Source organism: Gopherus flavomarginatus, chromosome 13 (genome assembly GCF_025201925.1).
Source record: "Gopherus flavomarginatus isolate rGopFla2 chromosome 13, rGopFla2.mat.asm, whole genome shotgun sequence".
In the NCBI taxonomy this organism is placed as follows: Eukaryota; Metazoa; Chordata; order Testudines; family Testudinidae; genus Gopherus; species Gopherus flavomarginatus.
Genome location: NC_066629.1, coordinates 22,829,105 through 22,848,441, shown reverse-complemented (window position 1 = coordinate 22,848,441; position 19,337 = coordinate 22,829,105). Strand labels below are relative to the sequence as shown.

Sequence of the window (19,337 nt, the reverse complement as noted above, 5' to 3'; positions counted from 1 at the left end):
ATTGGCCAGTGGCTCCTCCCAGAGCTGGTCAAGTCCTGCCCCACGGCTGAGCCAGGAGTTCTGAACTGCTCCTAGCTACAGGGGGGTGGGGGAGATGGTACAGGAGAGGATAAATAATCGGCTTTTATGCTCCCAAGGGCCTCACAGGTGATAAACGCAAGGATCCCTCACTTACTGCTGAGTGCAGCTGTCTCTGGGGTGGTGCATGGAGGGAGGGCGTGTAGGATTTTGTTCAAGAATCACAGGGCAAACCTGTGGTTCTCTCACCAAGCTGCACCATGGCATATTTAACGCAGGGAGCAGGGCTCTGACATGCTGGTCCCAGAGTCATGCGCAGGGAGGGGGCTTTGTGTGATTTCCTGGGGAGGAGAAGGGCCAAGCTGGCCCTGCCAGGGTTTGCCCCTGTGGTGCCAGGGAAGCGGGAGAAGCTGTCCCCTCTGGTTGAAGGGCAGCAAGAGAGAGGGCGAGAGCTGAAACGAGAGAGAAAGTAGCGGTGGGAAAGTCTCAGACAGAGACAGGCGGATTAAGGAGGGGTTAAGCCTGTTATGTAAGGTTCTGCATGGCACGGACCTGCCAGCGGGGGCTGGAGAGAACCTGCCCCAACTCCACTCCCCGAGCCAGGCTCCTGCACATGGCGAGACGGGGTCAGCCTGGAAGGAGAAGCAAGGAGCTGGGGTGAGGTCTCTCCTTTCTCTGTGCATGCCAGGGACCTGCACAGAGCAGGGCAGGCAGCTTAGCCTCAGCCCGAGGCAGGGGAAGGGCCAACCCCAGCTGAGCACGGTGCCTGTGGTCACACGGCAGGGGAGACTGGCCCTGGCGAGCTGCAGCCCTGAGCACTGGCATGTGAGCTAGTGTCGGTGTGGGGGGCAGGGCTGCACATGTGGTTGCTCATGCGTGCGCCTCAGCCAGTGCCCGTGGTGCAATGCCTGGATGAAAGAAACCAACAGCCTGAAAATCCTCCTCTTCCCGCTCAGGGGTAGACTGCCCAGCAAGAAAAGGTGAGTCCCCCCAGACCCCTGACTGCTCTCGTCCACTTCCAAGCCTCCAGCATGGGGACAGGACAGTACGGACCTGGGTTTGCATCTGTGCAGGGCAATGGCCTGCCTGACCAGGGATGTACTGGGGGGCAGCTGGAGGCCTCTCAGAGGAGACAATTCCTGGCTACAGCTGGGCATTTTCAGGCAGCTTCCCCAGTCCTGTCCCCCATGGATCAGCCCCAGAGCCCAGACACTCTCGTACTCAGCCATGATCTGACACCTACGGCTGCCCCATCCCTTGGTGTAAGACGGGGCCTTTGGGTGGGGGAACGAGCAGACGTCCCAGCAGCAGGAGGGCTCTGAACATCCCAGGCAGGCACTGAGCCACCCGACTGCAGACTCACCCCCCACGACTCTGAAACCTGACCCCCTTGGCTCTGCAGCCCCACAGTCGGTTGGTGGGGCCCTGTGCTTGCCTGACTCCTGCCTTGGCCATGCAGCAGCCAATTCCTTCCTGGTTGGTCGGGGAGGAAGGGCGGAGAGGGATAGAAAAAGTGACCAAGGGGCTGAGACGAGCTCTTGGAATGAAATCCAAGTGGAAAATTACCAGCCTGGTCAGATGCGCTCACACGAAGGGCTGTGGGCGTGGGAGGCTCAGCTCTGGGCTGGGGCTTTGGGGACACGATGTCTCTGATCTGTACCCAGGGTATGAAATGCTCCACTGCCCACTTCACAGTTCACCAGAAAGCAGCAGCCAGAGAAAAGCCACAGAAGGCTGCTGCACCCTCCCTGGTTAAAAAGCCCCTTGCCTAATGGTGCCACTGAACAGATCCATTGTCCCATACAGCTCAGGGTATCCAGACGAGAGGAAAGGGACTGGATGTTCCCCGTGACGGTCACATGGGAACAGGCCCATGGAGAGAAATTTTGGGTCTCCGGTACATCGTGTTTGCGTCCTATTACACTTAATTTACAGGGGTGTTACAGATGTTCTGGGACCCCTCAGAGCTTGGGGCCCCAATACACCTGTCCACCCGTTCTCCCTCTCATCAGCCCTGCATGGGAACCTGTTGTCCAGCCCAAGTGCCCAGCCCCAAGGCCCCTGGGATAAGCAGGGCACAGGGAGCTCCAACATCGCTCAGCTGGGAGGGGTGCGGTTGGGTTCTGGGAACAGGACCGTGTCCTCATTATATATGATACAGTAACTGGCACACACCGAACCAGCCGCCCCAGATGGGCGTCTCCAGCTGCAAGGGCTGCCCAGTCCGGGTTATGTCACCGGAGCACCTTTCACCAGCAGGGCTGATGTGGGTGATTCGTGACAGCAAAGAATGGATCGTGCTGGGGGGGAGAGGAGGAGGCAGAGGTGGCGGGTGCAGGGGTGGTGCAAATGTCTCACATACCGTCCTGCCTGGCAGCATCCCCTGCCACGCCAGCCCTTGGCATCCCATGCACAGATTTGCCAATGCTCTTCCCGCCTGACCTGCCCTCTTCCCACCCTGCTGGGACCACCGCTCCAGAGCTGGCAGTGTAGGCATCCCATGCACCCAGAAACTGGCAGCACAGACCCGCTACCGGTGGGATCATTGAGGGGTGGCTGTGATGGCACGAGGATGCAGCGTCAGGGGAGTTGATGCCTCCACCGGCAGCAGCGGGAGGGGATGGGTTTGACCCCTCAGCTGTCACAGAGCAGCCACAGGGCGAGGATGTCTGGCTACGCTGGGTCCCTGGAACAGGACTCCTGGGAGAACTCGGCCCTGCACAGCCTAGGCCAGAGGGAGAGGCTTGGATTGTCCCTAATTAGGTTGTTGTGTATATCTCGCGTTCTCTCCCAGGCTCCAATCCCCAGAGCTTACATAACAAGTATAATAATTGTTTAATGTCAGCTTTGGCACACACACACACGCACGCATGCACGCAGCATGTCAACAGGCAGCTGAGAAGCAGCTCAGGGCACACCTAGAAATCTCTGTCTCGGGAATAAGTCACAGCAAGAACCCAGTGTCCCCTCTCTGCCCTGCCTCTTCCCAGGGATCTGTGCACGGGAAGGGAAAGTGAAGCTAAGCATGAGCGACAGGCATGGAGTGTGTGTGTGGGTATGTGCACATGACAGCAGAAGCTTATGTACGTGTGAGCATGTATGTTTGCATGCGCAGTTTTGTGCTCTTGCTTGCGTGACCTTGTGTGTCGGTGTGAGCATGTGCATGCATGTGCATTCATGTATGTTCATGAGTGTGTGCGTATTCATGTGTACATGCATGCATGTAAACCTGCCTAACGCAAGCACTCAGAAGGGCACGGGGAATCTGGGGCTTAGTGGAGGATCCGATGGATTCTCTCCATTCCGTTAACAGACCCTAAGGCACCATGGGCTGCCAGAAACTAGCCATCCTGGCCAGGGTCTGGGCCGTGTGTGACGTGCACACAGGTTTCAGGCAGGAAGCAGGTGCCCTATCACAGATCACAGCTTCCCCGAGCAGGCTCTGTGCCCTGGGACAGAGCCCACAGACCTCAGGTCCCACCCCACAGACATAGGCTGAGTCCTTCCCCTGGGTGATGAGAACCAGATCAAAGGATTGAAGGGGGTGGGGGCATTGCTGCCAAGGCACCTTCCCCCTGCCTCGGTTTTCACCCCAACCCCCAGTGCAAACCCCTCCTTACTTTGGGTGAGCCAAAGATGCTGTGAGCCGACCCCAGCCCAAGTCCTCACTGGGATGAATCAATCCTGCCTATTCCCTTTACTACTGGAGGGGACCAGACACACAAAGGGGCATCAAGTGGTTTAAAGCCCAAAGGTACCACAAATCCAGCCCACCCCTCTCCCGAGGGAATGTGAATCTGGGAGGTGCAGCTTGGGATCAGGGATTCCCCACCCTGCCCTGCATAGACAGGGGAGCCCAGTCTCTATGCACTGCCCACTCAGTCCTTAGCCTCACTGCCCCGACTGCCAGTAAGGGGGCCGGGCAGTGCCAGCAGTGAGGTGGTTTCAGTGATGGGAACTCGACAGAGCTGCTGACCTCACCACACACGGGGGGGGGGGGATTTTTGCAATGTCCTTGCACCGTTTGGTAACATCACCTAGCTCTGCTCTGGCATGTTCATCCGCAGATCTCAATGCACTTTACCACAGGGGTCGGGATCATTCTTCCCAAGGCACGGGGAGGTTAGAGTGACTTGCCCAAGATAGCCCAGCAGGCCAGCGGCAGAGCCCCAGTGTTCTATCCACCAAGCCAGACCACCCACCTGAGCCCCATCAGCGAGTCCAGCCTGGCTCACGCCCACTCTGCTGCATGACGATGGGGCTGCATCACCCCGAGTTGCCACCTCCATAGCTATGGGCTGAGCTGGGAGTGGGGTGTGCACAGCATTTGGCTCCAGGTGTGGCTTCTCCCCAGTGTCTGTGGGGCTCAGGATTTGGGAGAGGGGACAACAGCTGTGACGCTTGGATCGGGGGTGGATTTGATTCAAGTTGCTCTATTCTTGGGTTTCCTTCCAACACCTCACCTGCTCTTCCACCTGTGCCCCACGGGCAGCCACTCTCCTCCCTGTCCTTGCTCCCCATCAGCGGCCCCATGAGGTTACTCGCCCTCCCCAAACACAGGAGATCGCCCGCGCCGAGCCAGCAGCACCTACCGAGGGGTCCCTCGCTGGGGAGTCTGTCCGGCTCTCACTCCTCTCCCACGGCTGGCTGGGGCAGCGGCTGCTGGGCCGGAACATAGGGGTGATCGCTTCTTGGGTGGGACTGCGGGGGCAGCCGGGGGTGCGGCTGCCCTTCCTGCTGCAGGACTCCAGGTACTCCTTGACGTACTCGGAGTGGCTGGCGGCCTGATACAGGCTCTGCAGGGCGCAGAGCTCCTGGCGGTTGCGGGCAAGGAGTGGGGTGTGGGGGGGTAAGTCCAGGCGGTAGGGTTCGGAGGCGTGCAGCCTGGCGAACTCCTGTGCCAGGTCCGAGTGGCTGCTGGACTTCTTGCGGCTGAGCGTGGACGGTGTCGCCATGTAGCTGGTGGGGCTGATGGACGTACCGGTGAAGGGGTAGCACGCTCCCCCGCTCAGGCCCCCAATGCCCAGAGGCCTGGCTAGTGTGTGGCCATAGCCCGGGCTCAGCCGGATGCTGGACTCTGGGCGCAGCGCCAGCCGGCCCGCATCGTAGCTACTGCTCGGGGAGGCGCCCGAGGTCCGCAGCTGGCCGGAGGCCAAGTAGCTGCTGGGGGGGCTCGGCTTGAAGCTGATCCTCTCCTTGTCTGGGTAAGAGGTGGCGAAGCTAGAGCCGTAGGAGGAGTAGGAGCCGTAGCTGGTGGGGGATTTACTGTAGGAGGCGGCGGGGTAGCGGGACGTGTCTCCATAGCGCTTCAGCGGGGAAGAGAGCTGGGACATCCTGGAGACTGGGGCTCCGGGGGCACCGCCGGTGGCATTGACTGCAAAGCAAGAGCACAGTGAGCACCTTGAGTTCCTGCCCCAGTGGGCACCTACTCCAATACGCTGCACACAGCCTGCCCCAGGCTTGGAAGCTGGCGGGCTGGATCTCTCCCCCCTGTATTGAGAAAAGGCTGGAGACCCCTTTACGAGCCAGCATGTGGGGCAGGAGACCTCTGCCATGGGAACATGGAGATGACTTGGCCAATGTAGCTGTGGGAGACTAAGAATCTCCAGAGGGGAGAGACAAACATCCCTCTCCAACTGCCCAGGAGAGAACTCCCCAAGCCGGGCACTGGAGGGGCTGGGATGTGCGAGGGCAGGGCTCCACAGCTGGATGGAGCCCTGTGCCAGATATGGCCAAATCCCACGCACAGCAGTGCGGGCGCACTCCATGGCAGTGGGACCTGGCTGCTTGAAGCCAAGTCCATCAGGCACTACGTATCCTGATGGCTGGGAGGGGCAGGAGCATGGGGTAGGCTCAGATGTGGCACAGCTGGGTTCTAGAGGGGGTTATGGTGGGTGGGATGGGAAGGGGATGTACTTGTGTGGGGCAGACAGCAGAGAGGGGCCAATAGAGGGATGGGATCCAAGAGAACCCCAACCAATCCAACCCAAACCCAGCCTCCTTCCTTCGTTCCCACTGCTAGTGTGGCATAGGCTCCCCAGATCTAGTTCCTGTTCAGGGCAGGCACTCAGCACAGAGGGCAAGTGGAGCAGATTGAGCCACGCGATCCCCACAAACATGAAACCCACTGACCCCACAGCCAGGAAGGAACCACCTTTCTATGGGGCTGTATTTTAGACCCACTTTGCGCTGAGGCCAACGGAGACCAAGTGTGTAGGGCAGGGTCGCTCATTCAGAGGATGATGAGCTAGGTGACTTAATAATGCCCCACGTCCTTTATGCAATGCTGCAGCAGGTCAGTGAGCACATGTGTGCATGCACACACCTGTCTGCGTGTCACTGGGTGTATGGAATTCCTTCCTGACCCCATTCAACAGTCCACTTAAGCCTTGGAGCATGAGAGTGGCTGACAGATTTATGGCTTCTCTTGTTATCATTATCCCAGGATGGTCCAACCACCCCCATTCCCCTCTCCAGTACAGTCACAACACTTGACTTGGTAATCCCGGAGGCTTAGAGCTCACTACATTCACTGATCCCAACCAGGTTCAAATCCAGCCTGGCGGGGTAGTCACTGAGAGCTGGTCCCGGCTGACAGCCATTCGGCGGCCACATGGGAAATGAGTTTGTCAGGTCCCAGTCCAGCTCCCAGGGGACATAGAGCACCACCAAAAATGCTGCTAACTGAGCCTTCATGGGCGGACTCAGCAGAGAAAGCAAGGACTGAATGGGTCATGAACCCCCCTCATTCCCAGCCCATCCCTAGCTCTGAGGTTCCCCCCAGAATCTGTCACCGAGACCCCACTATATCTGGAGAGATGGTGAGGAAATTCCTGGGATGCTTGGCTGCACCCCCACCCCAAGCCCAGAGCACTCACCCTGCCCCCCATCACCCACACGGGGGAGGAGGGGGGCAAGGATCTCACACATGTTGGCGATGCTCTGTCTTCTCAATTAGACAGAAAGCCAGTGACCGCTTGCCACAGGGGGTGCTGCGGAGATGCGAGCGAGCGGCAGGGACAGAGCGGGCAGCAGGGGCAGATGGCAGCAGAAAGTAGGAGCCTAAACGGAAAGCAAGAGCCCTGGATTCTCTGCAGGCTTGTTCACAGCAGCCAGCGCCCTGCACTGCACAAGACAGAGAAGTCTGCTTCTGCCCAGAGGCCTCCGGTGAGCAGAGATCAAGGGAGGAGAGGTCACGCTGTGCTCTTCTCCCTAGAAAGTTTAGGGAGCTGGGAGAGATTTTCCCAGCACCTCCTCTGAGCCCTACAACTCCAAGTTTTCTGGGTAACAGTAATAATAGTGCCTTGCTTTACCGAGCTGGGATTATTCAGAGATGTTTCTAACTCACAATGCTTGGATCTGAATCTCTCCCAAAGTTGAGGGAGGTTTGGGGCATCAGGCACACTGCTAATGTTTCACCCTCCCACAGATAGGGAAACTGAGGCACGCAGAAGGGCAGGGACTCGGTCATCTGATGGATGGGCGGCGGGCCGCGAGCTCCTCCCTGTGCAAAGGCTCCTACGTCAAGGCTCCCGGAGCCCTGGGAAGATGAAAGGGTGTCATATACCCGCCCTGAGTTATTACGGCCAGCCTGGCACAGAGAGGAGGGGCAGCTCATAATCCATGCCGCCCACCCTCCTGTGATGAACTAGGAACGTTCTTAATGTTTTCTCTGAATACTGTGTTGGTGTCTCAGTGTCCCCTAGGCAGTTCTTAAGTATCTGGCAGAGCAAAGGGCTAGTGCACCTAAATGCCTGACACTCTGTCTCCTAGCAACTGATGGCCTGGGCCCATCCTCTGCAAAGGTGCCAGCTGAAGGTGTTGGAGACAAAGAGCTCAGGTGACCTCATGGCTGGGGAAAGGAACGGAGCAGAGAGGAGGGGCTGGAGGGGGTTGTTAGTCTGGAGCTGGCTGGGGTCAAGGAGTGAAGTGCAGACATGGGGTCTGGCTCACTGCTCCCCAGAATGGACCAGACCGAGGGGTCCGGTTCGCTGTATTTAAAGCTCTGTTTTAGACCCTGTTCCTGTCATCGAATAAACCTCTGTTTTACTGGCTGGCTGAGAGTCATGTCTGACTGCGAAGTGGGGGTGCAGGACCCTGTGGCTTCCCCAGGACCCCACTGAGGCAGGCTCGCTGTGGGAAGCACACGGAGGGACAGAGGATGCTGAATGCTCCAAGGAGAGACCCAGGAGGTGAAGCCGTGTGAGCTTCTTGCCCTGAACAAGTCTGCTCCAAGGGAGAGGAGGCTCCCCAAAGTCCTGCCTGGCTTGGTGGGGAGCAGTTCCAGAGCATCGCCCGGGGACTCCGTGACACCTCCCTCTCCATGGCATCTGTGCCCACTGCTTTCACAGCTAGAGTGTGTGTGTAGGGGAAATGCGACCGCAGGGAAGGGTGCGCTCTCTTCCCCATCCCATGGAGGGGCAGGACAGCTGTGGCTGGGATCTGCATGAATGGAAAGGAATAAGGGAGAGAGAAAAGAGCAGGGAGGAAGAAGAAAGTGCAGGAGGCTCGGGGCTGGAGGACGAGCCCGTTCCCCAGCGCGAGGACTTGAGGACTGGAGCTGCTCAGCCCAGGCTCTCTGCTCCGCTGCATCTGACCCCGCTGAGAGCTAGCTGCTCCCATCAATAATTCAGCACCAGGTCCAAACTCCAGGCTGGAGCCAGCACCTGGAGCCAGTCCCCCTGCCTCCCAGCACCAGCCTGAGTGAGCCAATGGGATGCCCAGCCTGAGCGGGTTTGTATGGAGGATGATTTCATCAGCTCAGACCCCACCACCACCGCCAGGCCTGCCCGGGGCATTGGTATTCCAGAGGCAGAGTCCCGGGGCTATTCAGCAGCTGCCAGCTCCACTCTCCAGCAGCTGTGACATGCAGCTGAGCTGGTTGGAGGCCTGCAGGAGAGCAGTAGGACAGGCGTGCTGAGCTAGGGGGACAGCTGGAGAGCTCAGAACTAGGCGGTGATGGCCAAGCCCCAGCTGCTGCAGCAGCTCCATGGACTAGGCAGCTCTCAGGTGCGGGAAGTTTTTGCCACCATGGGAGCCAAGGGTCTAGTTAGGACTGTGCATTAGCACCATGGGAAGCTCAGTGTGCAGGCCTCCTGGGGATGGCGGGGGGCTGCACCTCCAGGGGGCATCAACCACCAGCCAGGGCTGCCCTGTCCCAAGGGTCTGGCCAGCGAGGTTCATCTCTGGCCCCAGCATGGTGCTCCATCCAGAAGCCAGCAGAGAGCAAAGAGGAGCTCGGATCAGCCCTGAGCAGCCCTCCACTGGGCCTGCATGCCTGGCGCAGACGCCGTCCCAGGGCTAGCCCAGGGGAACTGGGCCTAGACAGCGCAAGGTCCCATGGAAGGACACGGACTGGGTCCCCCTCCTCCCATGGCTCCCCGAGCACTGCACAGACACTAGTCCCATTCTATGCATGGCGAAATGCAGGGAAGCAGCTTGCCCACGGCCACCCAATAAGTCAGTGGCAGAGTTGGGAAAAGAACCCAGGAGTCCTGAGTTCCAGTGCCCAAAAGCACACTATACACCATGGTCAGATGGGAACAGGCTGTGAATGCCACACGTCAGGGGCTCCCTCTCCAGGGCACCCTCTGGGCTTGCCCACGTTCACTCCAACAGCTACCCAGAGATATAAACAGATCCCAGCAGGACATGAACAGCCAGTCCTAGAAGCCAAAGAACTTACAACTACCGGCGAGGACGGGGCTGGAGTATGGCCAGCCCAAGACACCCCCTCACAAGCCCACCAGTGGCACTCAAGCACCTCCAGAGGGGACACCCACAACAAACACCATTCATGACTTGGGTAAAAGTCCTGCCTAGCTCAGCCGATCAGCTTCACTCCCTAGACAAGCTGAGGTTGCCTCGAAAACGGGCCCTAACCGGGAGGAAACTTTGCTTCTGGCATGGATCCATTGGGTCAGAAAGCAGCTGGCACAGGGCCGGGGAGGACGTTACACCAGATGGGGCTCTGTCTGATCCCCAACCAGCTCCAGGGATTTACCTGGTGACTGGGGGGCAGAGGGAACTCCGGGACGTCTCCTCTCTTTGCTTGTTTTCCTTCACTTGCAGGACAGCGGCTCACATGGCTGAGAGTCTCTGGTCACCAGGGAAACCACCCTGATTCAAAGCCCTTTCAAGGCGAGCTCTCCACACACCTGGATGTGCTCCAACCTGGCGTGCTTGCGGAGGATGACAAGCACAGACATGCTGCCTTCTGCTCGGCCACAGGGCACGGCCTGGGGGATGTGGCCCACACCCTCGTAAGCCCCAAGCTTGTGCAGCACCTTGTCTCGGGGATCTCAAAGCACTTTGCAGAGTCATTCGTTTGCGGCGCTCCCTTGTGCCCAGGAAAGGAGTAAGCTGCTCTCACGCCCCTTGCGCAGGCAGCCAATGAGGCCCAGGGAAGTGAGGTCACCGGCCTGGGGACACGTAGCAAGTCACTGACAAAGCAGAGACTAGAGCTTAGAAGACTCTAACCACTACAGCACACTCCCTTTCAGAGGCAGGGGTAGAACCCACGAGTCCAGAAGCCCAACTCCACGCTCTCATCACTAGACAGCACTCCCCCACTCAGAACCAGAAACAGTACTCAGGAGTCCCAGCTCTGTGCCCTCTGCTCTAACCACCAGGCCCCACTGCCTCCCACACACAGCGACATGAAAGACCTCCTTGTCTCTCTAGCCAAACCACTTGTGAGGGAGAAACTCACCCAACCTTCTGCACCGAAACCCCCAACCCCGCCCAGCAGATGCCTCTGTCCCTCCCAAGCCTGCTCAGCTGGCTAGGTCATCCCCCAAGCAGGTGCTGTGGAGAGACCTCGGGAAGCCACGCTCCATTTAAGGCATCCTGAACGAGCTCAGCCCTTATGACTGCGTGTCCCTATACCCAGCGGTGCAGGAGAGCACCGTCTCTCTCACCTGGCCTGGTCCCAAGGGGCTGGGCCATCCTGTTGGGCACTGAGAGGGTCTCAAGCTTCAAAATTCAGCTCTAGATTCTGGGGTGTCTGGTTCACCCCTTCTGCAGCATTTGGGTCCCGGCCTAGGAATCAGCACTAGTAAGTCCCTAACCCTGCATCCCAGGCCGCGAGAGATTCAGCCCTGGAGATCCCATTTCCAAGTGCACACTCACCCTACCCCACTGCACCCCCACCAAGGCAGGGGCTCGGCCGAACAGAGCTGCACCCTTCAGCCCCGCCGCCGCTGATAATATGCACTCCGGATTTTCCACTGGCAGCCGAGTGAAACTGAGCCGGGGCCGGGGGTGAAATTGGAGTCAGCCGGAGGGAAAGTTACAGATCCACAGGGAGATGAGCCATTTCACCTGCTGGGTTAACCTTGTTCTGGCGCTTGGCTGGTCCCAGGCTCAGCAATGCCCCAGGGAGCTGCCAGTCACCAGTGAGATGAGTTTCCCAGCCTCAGCCCACGCAACCACAGAACACAGACCCTTACAGACCTGGAGCACCTCATAGTCAGCCCCTCCATGCAGACCTGCGGCAGGCCAGTCTGGTACACGGAACCGCTCCAGATCGAGTCCAGAACTAGCCCCATGTGTGGAAACACTTCACCTCCGATCCAGGAATTTACCTGAGATTCTCATCTCCATAGTATATTCTCTGGGGGATCAAGCTGCTCTAACCCAGAACCTTTGGTCAGCTGTGAAGCCCCATCCAGCTGCACTGGCCCTCTGGCAAGGCTGCCAGCTCTCTTGATGTCCTGCTTTTTCCACACAGTAGTCACCCCAGAGTAAGCAGGAAACAATTTACGGGCAACAGCAAGCCCAAGTGCACAAACCTGCTGGGCAAGGAGGCTTCGAGGTGAATAATCCCCCCGCAGGCAAATACTCCAGTGAGACGTCTGGCTCTTCCCTGCCAGAGCTCAGCCCTTTTCACCATGAGCAGGAGGCCAGATGGGCTGGGCTTCCCAGCTGAAGCCTTCATCTGCATAACAGAGATTTTGCTTCGAGGAACACAGCATGACTACAAAGACACCACCTGCACCTGACAGAGGGCCACCAACACAGGGTACAAGGCTTTGGTACCATCTAAATGCCGTGAGAACCTAGCACAGACCCCCCTGCTCCCTGGCCATGCCATGGGAGCCCAGCGTGGAGCCGTCTCAGATTCTGCAGTGCTGAATCCGGAACAGACTCCTCAGTGCACCACAGCTACAGGTGCTGGCACAGATCAGTCTGGCCCTGGCCTAAGCTTCCAGTGACTGCCTGCATCATTCGCTCTTCCCTGCTGTGCCCATGTCTCTGACATCCATTTCCGCATCTTTGAAAGCACCCTTCATGCCAGAGGCCATGCCAAGCTCCCACCTCAGTGCCCCTCTGCCCAAGCCAATGGAAGTGCATAGGGATAAACGAGGGGCAGGATTTATCCCTTTGGCATGCCGAGGTCACTTCCCTCGCCCTTAAAAAGTAGCCACATCTGAGGCAGAGCACAGCAGCTGATCTACAACAGCGAAACTGCTTTTAGAAAGAACACAGTATGCCTTTGAAATGAAAGGGGGTAGGGGCTGGGAGAGTATGGGGCTGTGCGGAGATGGATTTAGCGGGGGCCAGGATGGGTTATTCTCCAAAGACATAGGCTAACACCTCAAGGCTTGCCAAATGTGCCAGAAGATCATAGAAGATCAGAGGGGCCAGCTCCCCAAGGTTACGCCTCATGGGAAAGTTTTTTGTGTGCAGGAAAAAAAAGTCCTGCTCCATAGGACCTGTTCTACCCACCCTACTCCAGGAGGGTCCCCCAGCTGCTTACCATCTAGGACTGCCCTCTCTACAAGAACTGCCTTCCCTGTGGGATTCACAGGGCCACATCACACCATCCTGGTGCCCAGGGCTGCAAGAGACAAGCCGAGAACACCATGAGAGCTGGGAGAGGAGAACCCAAGTGCGAGAAACTGTCTGCCCGATTGTCTCTCTCTCCAGTGGCAGCGCTGCCTTTGCACGCACGCACGGCACCTATCGTCCTCAGCAGACACCGGTGACTCAGCCTTGCACCGCCCCTGCGAGGCAGAGACACCCCATCATTAGCCCCATTGCGCAGCTGAAGAAGGGAAGGCACAGAAAGATGAAGTGTCTGGGCTAAGCTCATGGGGTGAGTCAGTGGCAGGGCTGGGACAAAGAACCCAGGAGTCCTGGCTGCACATGTACCACTTCCACTACCCTGCTCCCTCTCAGGTCTATGTTAAAGCGAGGAGAGACTAGGGAGCCAGGGCAGAGCTCCACTCAGTACAGGCAGCTACTGCCTCCTTCCATCGCCTCAGACTGCCCCCTTCTCCCCCTTACCGTCCATTGTCTCCACATGGGGCAAGGACACGTGGGACGGGGGGAGAGGGGGCTGTGCAACTCCTGCCCTGCAGCGGGAGAGCTTCTCTAGGTATCATGCACAATGCAGAGAACAGTCCCTTCCATGAGGACTTTGTCCAGGCCAGGGAGACCCTGTCTGGACACCAGCCAGCTGAGGCCGGGTCAGTCAGACTGGGAGCGAGAGAGCCAGAGAGAACCACAGGGTCTGCCTGTGTCCCGTGGCCGAAGCCCCTTCATACTATTGTCATTACATCAGAGCACAAGGGAGCCTTCCTAAGCCCTGTCCAGGAGAGCTCAGGTCAGCCCCAGGCTGTTCCTTCACCCAGACTGTGGACTGATCCCCCCCTGGGAGTCCTTTGACTCCAGCCCCTGTTCTTTAGGGGCCTGGAGACAACTTTCTGGGGCAGAGGAATGGGGAACCCACATGCTGGCGTCTCCTTAGAGCTGCATTCAAGGGCAGGAGTAAATCCCGCCGGCTGGGTCTGACACAGAGGTGACCCTGCAGTCTTTGCAAACCTGCAGCATTGGAATGCAGCAGCCAGAGGGAAAACAATTATCCACAGTAGCTCATCCCAGAGGAGCCGCAGGGCAGGCCCCCAGAGGGGCACCGCCTGGGCCAAATGTCTGCACAAGCCTTGGAGACTGAGGGGCCCCAGGCAGGCTGAGGAGCATCAGTAGCTCGCTGCAGGACAGCTTTCCTTTTGAGGTGAGTTGTTTAGTGCCTGGAGGGAATCAGGAAGGAGCAGGGAGCCCCCTAGACCGAGCCAGGGGCATGTTATGCCAGCAATTTCTCCAACTGGTTTGATCTGTCCATTCTAAGGGTGGCCCCAGAAATCTCCTCCCAAGATCAGCGAGAGAGTCACCAAGGGGATGCAGTTTGTCAACAGATAAGAGAACACACTTAAACCCTCCCGTGCTCCCTGCCCACAGCCCAAGCCCAGCCCTCTGCCCGCAGGGCTTCAGGGGGAATGGCAGTGACACCAAGAGGCTGCCAGGGATTTTGGTAGTGGGGCAAGTGACAGCCCTGGACTCTGGATAGACACAGAACAGGGGATGAGGTGGGTAGCAATGCGGCAGGCTTCCTACCTATGCCCCTCCGGCCTGCCCTAGAAATAGGTTCAAGAGCCCAGCTCAGTTCCATGTGTAGTAAGAGACTCCCTGAGATATAAATCTTGGTATCAGAGGCCTGGTATGAGGCCTAAGACCTGAACTAAAGTAATGGTCAAGACTTTGCTAACACAAAGCAAAGTGAAGCCGTGAGCCAGGCCCTGCTCAGAGAAGCTGGCGAGGAAAGGGCTGATACAGCAAAAAGAGACATACCTAAAAGGTACTGGACATCAGAAATCAGAACATTTGCATACTTGTACACTCCACACAGATAACAAGGAACAGGCTGAGCCATCCCAATGCCAGGGCCAAAAGGGTAATATGATGGATAGAGTTGTTTTGTTCGAAGGCGGCACCTTACTGCGTAGAGGGGTTGTACCTTGCTACGTAGAAGAGTTGCACCTCAATACTTCAGGAGTGATGTGTAACTTATTTGCACCTGTGTATAAGAATGCATCCCTTGGGCGGTGTCTTGGTCACTCCTAGGGGGCAGTGGAAAGTCCTGCCACTGACTGAGCTGAGTCCATTGCCAAGGGGCACATATTCGTAGTATGTCCTGTAGAGTAAAGTCTAGAGAGAACTACCATTGTGCTTCGTTTGACAATAAACCTGGCCAAAGTGCCTTTGTACCTTACTAGAGTCTATGGTCACTGGGGGTTTTCGGAATCTGCTGTGTCAGCGATCTGTGCAGAGCTGGGACAGCACACATAGGGAACACATGCACGCAGCCGATTGATATCAACACTGAACAGAGCAGAGCACCACACTGGGAGCATCTGACAACACTGGTGACCCCGACGTGGTAGCATCTGACAACACTAAGCTCTGTCCTGTCTCTCTGGCCCCTATCACTCACTGCAGTGTCTAAGCAACTCACAATCCTCACTGCATTTATCCTCACCACATCCCTAGTGGGGGGGGAAGTGCTGTTATCCCCAATGTACAGATAACAACAATGCCCAGCTCGTCAACTGTAGCTCTCAAAGTGCTTTACAAAGGCAGTCAGTATCATTATCCCCATTTAACTGACAGGCAAACTGAGGCACCAGCAGGTGAAGTGATTTACCCAAGGTCACCCAGCAGCAGAGCTGGGATTAGACCCAGGTCTGATGAGTCCCAGTCCAGTGCACTACCCTACCCATGAGGCAACACTGCTGAGTAAGTGACTTGTCCAGAGTGACCCAGGAAGTCTATTGGCGGAGCAGGGAACTGAATCTGGGTCTCCCAAGTGCTAGGCTAGAACCCTAACCACTGACCACCCTTCCTCTGTTGTAGATGCTAATGAACATCCATTGCAATGGTGGCTGTCAGCACAGAGACTTGCCCACTGAGAATGAGGCAGAGACCCACCAACTTGCTTCACATGTGCCACCTAACAGCTGGCAGTTGGTGCTAACTCTGGTGACCTGAGCTGGATCTGAGCTGCTGACGACCTGCCTGCCCCGCAACATCACCCTAGCACTCAGCAACCCGGTAAAATCCAAGTGATGAAGCCCCTGGCGCGGCCTCGGTTAAAAGTGGTGAAATGACGGAAGAGAAAAGCCTGCTGGCGAAGAGCTCTCTGGACAGCTGATGGGAGCAAACAAGAACATGAGCAGGGTCAATTATTCGCCCACCACGTGCTTCGAAATCTACGGGGGAAGAGCTTGGTATTATCACCACCGGCCGGATGCTTGGTTGAATGACAAAGATCAAGCCTTTAGTTGCAGCTTGCGCAGTTACAGGAAAATGACCAAACTGGCGATGTGAATAGAACATGGCCAGAAAGACTGATCCCAGCCCCAGGTCTTACCTTCCATACAACGGAACCACTTTGCTAAGTCCTCCCTGAAGTTTCTCAGCTTGTATTTTACCCTCCCTTCGGGACCCTGTAAGCCCGTCCTCGGCTTTCCCAGCGGCTCCATACGCACCTGCGTGTAGGGCAGCAAGGCTGAAGGGTAGCAGCATGTCATGGGGTGACACCTTGGCTGCTCGGATGGGGTCACCTCAGTGTCCGCGAGGTACTTGCCCTACGACAGAAGCAAAGAAGAAAAAAGGGATTGAAAATAAACAGCGGCGACTAACCTGTTAGCAGCTGTCCAGGCTGTCTGGGAGCCAGGCTTCTCCGGTGGGCATGGGGGGTGGGGTGGGGGTGAAATGGCCGGAGGGGCAGAGCCTAAGAGCTGGCGCTGTGTAATCCACTGCAGAAATTCTCGGCTCAGGTTACCGGCAAGATAAATATAGTGTCTTATCTGACCTCACAGGGAGCTGGAGCCCTCCTCTCACATTCCAGTATCGGGGAGGCTTAAAGGCAAAGCCTGCAGAGCGCAGCCAGAGGGGTTCTCATGTGTCGTGGTGGCAGGGCCCGGCCAGAAGAGGGGTGCTACAGGGAGGGGGAAAGGGTGGCATTCTGGGGCAATAGGAGAAGTAGAGGCTTTGAGGGTAGGAAAAAGGGAGGTTTGGGAGATGAAGAGAGATGGTGGTAAGGGGTCTCAAGGGAAAAGGGGTTCTGGAGTGGGGGAAGGGAAGAGGGAGTCAGGTGTGAGAGGGAACCACAGAAGGGGGTCCTTGGAGAAGGGAAGAGGGGGCTGGGCTGTTATATGGGGAGAGAGAGGCTGGAGCCAAGGGAGTGGGGAGAGGATTCCTGGAGAGAAGAGGGAATGTCAGGCAGCTGCCCACAAGGCTCTGAGGCACCCCAGAGATGCTGCTTGCTGCCCTAAAGCCCAGCCCGCACCTGGCGGGAGGAGAAGCAGCATCCTCCCAAGGAAAGCAGTGGATTTCTCTCCCTGCGGAGCGAGGAGAGGACACAGGCAGGATAGATCTCAGCTACGGTCCCTACTGCACGCCTGGCAGGTACTCTCATACCACGGTGCTGAGTGTAGTACAGGAACCGACACAGAGCACATGCCTGGTGGAGACGGTTAGGAGAAGCCTGGACATTGCACAGTCCTATGCTGACTTCAAGGGGCAGGGGGTCTCCATGGCACCTACAGGTGGCTCCAGGATTCTCTGACCAGCTATGAGAGCTCCACTCCCTGGCCATTAGTGATGGGAGCTGTCTCCGCCCCTCTCAACTTGCTCTGCTTGGCAGTGGCAGGACAGCCCACTGTGGGGATGGAGATGGGGCCAAGGAAGCCTTTTGCAAGGTAGGCCATTTTCACCCCTTCTGCCCTTGGAGGGCTCTTCAGGGTGAGGGATGCAGGGGCTCCACAGACACAGAGCTGGGGAGGTGCCCTGCAGAAAGATCCAGGATTACATTCACCCAGGTGTAACTCCACCCTAAGTCAGTTCCATGCGTGAAGTGGGTCCAGCTGAGTCTACTCCAGAGCATTGGAAGGCAATGACTCAGTTCCCACCTCTTGTGAGTAACTAGACAGGATGCAGTTAAGCCACCAATTCCCTCCCTTCCCTGCTCATCTGTATGTTACAGCCCAGGCATGGCTGTGGGAAAACTCCTGGGCCAGTTCTATCCCCGGTGTAATCTCAGGGAGGTCAAGGGGATGATGCCAGGGATCTATTTGATGCTACTACACCTAGCGCTTCATCCCAGCCTAAGCCAGCCTCCAGCAGCAGCCAGTGGCAGAGCCAGAGCCTTCATTGTGAAATCCTGGAGCGAGGTGGGTACGTGAAGGCCTCACTCCTCGAGACGGACCCCATCTCCCCTATCTTCGGGTTACCGTTGAGGCCATTTTCAAAGCAGTTCCACCCTGAGCACAGAAAATGTATTCCTCCTCCGAGTGTGTTCAGAGAGCCTCCTCTCTCTGGACCCAGCCAGCTTGGCAATCCTGCGGCAGCCAGCAGGATGGCCCCACTCCCCCACAGCCTGGTGTAGGAAGCTGGAGGATTTGGGCCCAGCCCTCAAAGTAACACTCTTCCTGGGGCCACAGGGAGCATTTGCATGGTACACACACACACAGGGCATGCTGGCATAGTACAAGTGCTCACATGCACACACACAAGGCGAGGCACAAGTGCACACACACAGGGGGGATGCAGGCATGGCTCAGGCATACACAGATCACAGGTGGTGCTGATCTCGGGTCGGGAGGAATGAAGCAAACCAGGTACATGCTCACAGCCCAGAGAGGCACTGCCTTATTGGTTTTTTTTTTTTGGGGTGGGGGCAGCCTTGGCACATTCTCCCAACTCCCACCCAAGCCTGTGGGAGGAGGGGCAGGTATGGGACACACTCCTACCACGGAGATGACTCTGGCACGGGGTGAGTGGGGGAAAATTCTCAGCTAGGCCCAAGACCCACCCCCTCCACTTGTACAGAGCCCAGTTAGGTGATAGGCCCACCCACAAGGTGCTAGGCCTGCCCAGGTGGTTTTCGGGGGCGGTCATTCACACAGCCAGAACACTGGTGGGAAGTAGTGGGCATTCCTGGGGGGCAGGGAACTCCTACAGACACAGAGCCTTCTTCTGCCCAGGGGTCATATTGCCTCTAGATCCCACCCCCAGGTGGGGCCGGCACTGCCCAGGGGGGCCAGGAACCCCCTAGGTTCCCCCAGGTGGGGCCGGCACTGCCTAGGGAGGCCGGACGCCCTCTAGGTTCCCCTCAGGTGGGTCCAGCAATGCCCAGGGGGGCCGGGCGCCCTCTAGATCCCCCCAGGTGGGGCCAGCAATGCCCAGGGGGGCCGGGCACTCCCTAGATCCCCCCAGGTGGGGCCAGCAATGCCCAGGGGGGCCAGGCACTCCCTAGATCCCCCCAGGTGGGGCCAGCACTGCCCAGGGGGGCCAGGCACTCCCTAGGTTCCCCCAGGTGGGGCTGGCATCCCCTAAATCCCCCCAGGTGGGGCCTGCACTGCCTGGGGGAGGCAGACACCCCCTAGGTCTCCCCAGGTGGGGCAGGCACCCCCTAGATTCCCTCCAGGTGGGGCCGGCACTGCCTAGGGGGGCTGGCATCCCCTAGGTTCCCCCAG

General features: G+C 57.9%; 1 protein-coding gene across 3 annotated transcripts in view; it reads right to left on the bottom strand.

Moving 5' to 3' along the window:
- USP2 (ubiquitin specific peptidase 2) overlaps positions 1-16,584 on the bottom strand; it is a 70,017-nt gene extending 53,433 nt beyond the window's left edge. The window contains exons 1-2 of one of the 3 annotated variants that reach the window (XM_050922056.1): positions 16,501-16,584; positions 4,611-5,392 (exon numbers count right to left, since the gene is read on the bottom strand). In XM_050922056.1, coding sequence (XP_050778013.1) covers positions 4,611-5,351 — 741 coding nt within the window. In that variant the 5' untranslated portion in view covers positions 5,352-5,392; positions 16,501-16,584. Of the gene's footprint in view, positions 1-4,610; positions 5,393-10,021; positions 10,103-11,148; positions 11,224-16,500 lie in introns of those variants that run through there. The other 2 variants (XM_050922057.1, XM_050922055.1) reach the window with 2 other exon arrangements.
- Positions 16,585-19,337: the final 2,753 nt, after the last annotated feature.